We start from the raw sequence: 3,940 nt of genomic DNA, 5'->3' as shown, positions 1-3,940 counted from the left end.
GTGTGTGTGTGTGTGTGTGTGTGTGTGTGTGTGTGCCACTTAGATATTTACTTAATTCACCTAGCCTTCATGTTGGTCCTCAGTAGACATTACTTCCCCTGTCTTCTTTCCCTACCTTACCCCTAATTCACCTCTTTCTTAGTACCCCTCCTCTTCCCCCAACAATAAAGAGATTAAAAACATTTGAAAATGTTCATTGTTTATTTTATTGTTTTTCAGTGAAATGCATAGCATACAACCTCTATACAGACCTAGTATTTGCAAAGCTTTGGCAGCCTATGGTACACAAATTGAATTAACAAGATTTCTCAAAGGAGAGAAAGTATAGCTACTTAGATTGGTATCTCCTCTGAAACTACCAAAATCAGGAAAAACTATTTTATTCCACTGGCATTAGTGTAGATAATAAAGATTAAAAAAACAATTCCCATAATCATAGCTCACATTTATGTATTGTTTGAAATTTTGCAGAAAACTGTCCTCCACATAGGTTGGTAGAATATAGAGGTCAGTATAAAGCTGGAGAGGGACAAGGGTGGGAAAAGTACACGCTGAACGCTATTGACCAATAGGGCTTCCATAGAGTTTCTAGAGTGCATGTGGATTCAGGTGGGGAGAATAAGGCCTCAAGTTAGGTATTTTGGGAAAGACCCACAGGAGTGAAGGCTCTGCTCTGATGGAGGATATAGGAGATTACTCTACTATCCTGTGCATTTGTTCTAAGGTACCAAAGGTTTCAGTTATTGGAAAATAAGAAATATAGCAACAAATAGAGCCCAAAAGCTGAAGACTTTGAGTAGGTAGGAAAAAGTATCTGGAGGCTCTTGTACAACTCGAGTTTTTGTTGGCTTGATTGTGCGGTCCCACTGGGTCAGAATGGCATTCCTGGCTCCATCCCACTTCCCTGGGCCAGTCAGACGGTACTGGTATGGGGTAAGTGGGCCAAAGAAAACCTTAAAAGCCAGTAGTGGATCCACCAGGAGCAGAGATAACAAGTTGGGCTTTGCATCGATGAAGGACAAGAGCTCATCTAGGTATATGACACAATCTGTTTGCAAAACCTGATTGAAGTATAAGCCAAACCTTTATGAAGTAGAGAAGAAAAAAAAAGATCATCTTATTATGGGTAAAACTGAAATTCTCTTCCTAAAATTCAGAATCATATCCATGATTTGTCTTTCATTCTAACTTATACTAATATGTCTCTTACTCTCAAAATTCTTCTCCTCTTCCTAACTATAAAGTGAACTTCTTTTAAAGACATTATTTTGGAACTACTCCCCTAGGGCTGGGCCATTCTAATTGGTAAGAGTCAAACTCTATCTAACTAGTCCCAGAACCAATCATGCTTCATCTTAGCTTTCTTCTCAATATCCTTTCTGCTAGTGCTGTAATCTCCTAGCCAAACCTCCAGAAATCATGCCCTGGAAGACATAGGCCACTCAGCTGTGGAACAGCCACCCTGGGACCATGCTGTCCAGATTGGTGATAATTCACTATCTCTTGCTGGCCCCAGACCAAACCATGATGTTAACTTTCTTGACATCCCTCCTACTGTCATGTATTCTGAAATTCTAGGTGAATGAGAGTCAGAATATAGTAGATAAAGAACTGTCTCTAAACTCAAGATAGCCTTGGTCAAAAGTTCTGCCTCTGACTGGCTATGTGTTCCTGGGAAAATAACTTAAACTTTCACTTCTCTACATAACTTTCTAAAGCCATAAGTTTCAGAGAAGGTGCTGACCTGCTTTGGTTGAGGGAATTTCCTAACCTTGGAGTTGTTTATGCCAATTAAATCACAGGTAAAGTCCCTAATCCTATTCTGAAGTCTTTAGTTCTTTGACATGGTAGATAGTGATGATCTAGTGTCCTCATTGCCATGACATGTTGGGTATCCTCATTTCCTCTTTCACCTGCAACTCCTAATAAAGGTTTCCCTAGAGCTCTTCCAGAATTCTTAATACCCCATTTTCCTTCTGTTTGAAATTCACTGCTTTTTGCATTACTGGGTATGATTCCAATTGTTGACCCTTAAGGAAAATGCTTTACTGTGATTGTTGAAAAGTTTTGAAAACTCTAGTTGTAAATTGGAATAGTATATGCAAGTAATTAAGGGACATAGCCTACCCCGTGGCTTTATTGGCTTTCCTTTTGTTAATGTCTTCTCTCATGGCCTCTGGTGATGGTAGTTCATTCAAGCCTACAAAATAAAATTAAAGAATTCCTTTAGACATCTCTTAGAACTCTGGGCAAACCATATGAAGTACCTCAACCTATAATTATGAGGTTGGTCACTGTTTTTCTTGCACCCAAGAGAGTAACAAAACCAATGATTCAGGTTCCTGGACATTTAAACCTTCCACAAAGGCATGTTGTCATTAATAAGTCACAAGACGATCCTTGTGACTTAGGCTTACTATGTCTTTGTCTCTATGATGTCAAGGTAACCAGTAGAAAACTAAATGTAACTCAACTAATCAGTTGTTTAGCCTTCATCATAAAATCTCAAAGCTAGGAAATACCTCATAAGCCAGTCAATCTAAACTATACCTTTTGGAATATGCTGGAATAATGGTCATCCTCCAATGAGAGGGAACTCATTACTTTCCAAGGCAGTTCACTTCATTTGTGGATAGTTCTAATTGTTAGAATTTTTTTTCCTGAAATCAAGCATAAATGTCTCCTTGCAACTTTTACCCATTGTGCTCAGTAAAGTCTTTTGAGGCCAAGTCAGGTAAATATATTCTTGCAAGTTTAAATATTGTTACCAGGTGTATTCCATACCTCTTTTTGCTAGGCTACACTTCCCCAGTGCCTTTAAGAGACTCTTATGTAGCAGGGTCTCAAGGTCTGATCTCCACCATTCTTATCATCCTGCTTGTGATGCTCTCCAGTTTATCAATTTTCTTGGTAAAATATGATGCCTAGTAACCAGAAGTAACCAGAACACTAGATATGGTCTGACCATGGCAGAGTTCAGTTAGGCAATCACTACTCTTGTTCTGGAAGTCATGCTTCCCTTAATGAAAGTTGGAATCACAGGAACTTTGTTTTTGAATGCCTTATCACACTGTTGACTCGTATTAAGTTTGTAGCATGAAACCAGCCAGATCTTTCTTTTTCTACCTAAGTTGCTTCAGGTTACATTTTCTCCGTCTTGTGTTTGTGAAGCTGATTTTTCAACCTAGTTGTAGGACTTTAAATTTCACTTAATTAAAGGTTTATCATTAGATTTGCCCAGTGTCAAGATGTTTTTGGTTTGGCTCACAATCCAGTGTGCTGTCAGTCTCTTCTCACTTTTGTATCATTAGCACATTTGAGTATGCCACCCAGGCCTTCATCCAAGACATTGAGAAAACTGATAACAGATATCAAGGAGAGATCTCTGAGGATACTACATGGGCAACCTCTTCTGCTCTGACATTAACATCTCAATTGGTAGCTATAAACCTACCTGTCTCTCATATTACTGTACCAAGCAACTAGGTTGACTAAAATATTTTCACTAAGATCATCATTTTGGTGTTTTAATTAGGCCCATTAATTTCACAAAAATGGCCGATGAACTTTTGGGTAGTTAGACAAAGCCAGTATTTTGTAGTCCCTACTTTCTTTGCATTTAGAGATATAAGTCATCATTACCCTATGACTTAGTTAATACTAATATAATTCCAGCTTTTAGAGCTTCTGTCTGTTTTAAATGGGGACTGGTGAGTTATCAAGATTTCTAGTCTCTAAAATCAATCAGTCATCATTTTAACTTAGACAAAGGTTGAAAACCACCCTGCCCTCCCACCATCTTTGGTTTTTTCCCCCTTGCTCACTTGTGTTTTCCATCTACATACCCTTTAGGACCCGTGTGACCCATCTGGCTTGTACTTCTGATGTGCAAACCAAGGATCCCAAAGGCTTGATGAGGCCAATAACAGCCAGGGTTGGT

At 38.8% G+C, this 3,940-nt stretch overlaps 1 protein-coding gene across 1 annotated transcript; it reads right to left on the bottom strand.

Moving 5' to 3' along the window:
- Positions 1–206: 206 nt before the first annotated feature.
- Positions 207–3,934, bottom strand: LOC114039511 (dimethylaniline monooxygenase [N-oxide-forming] 1-like). The gene is made up of 3 exons (XM_027857277.1): positions 3,846–3,934; positions 2,128–2,200; positions 207–1,083 (listed from the first exon to the last, which is right to left on the bottom strand). Exons 2-3 carry the CDS (start codon positions 2,169–2,171, stop codon positions 741–743), a joined length of 387 nt encoding a protein of 128 aa, XP_027713078.1. The 5' UTR covers positions 2,172–2,200; positions 3,846–3,934; the 3' UTR covers positions 207–740.
- Positions 3,935–3,940: the final 6 nt, after the last annotated feature.

This window comes from Vombatus ursinus, unplaced genomic scaffold (genome assembly GCF_900497805.2).
Source record: "Vombatus ursinus unplaced genomic scaffold, bare-nosed wombat genome assembly UNPS02012057.1, whole genome shotgun sequence".
NCBI classification, from domain to species: Eukaryota; Metazoa; Chordata; class Mammalia; order Diprotodontia; family Vombatidae; genus Vombatus; species Vombatus ursinus.
The sequence above is the reverse complement of the archived record's forward strand: the minus strand, read 5'-3'. Positions and strand labels throughout refer to the sequence as shown.

Excerpts from the sequence above, each read along its gene's own strand:
- LOC114039511 (XM_027857277.1), bottom strand. The coding sequence starts at position 2,171 with ATGAGAGAAGACATTAACAAAAGGAAAGCCAATAAAGCCACGGG. Across the intron at positions 1,084-2,127 it reads AAAGCCAATAAAGCCACGGG|GTTTGGCTTATACTTCAATC; the intron begins GTAGGCTATGTC and ends TACTTCATAAAG.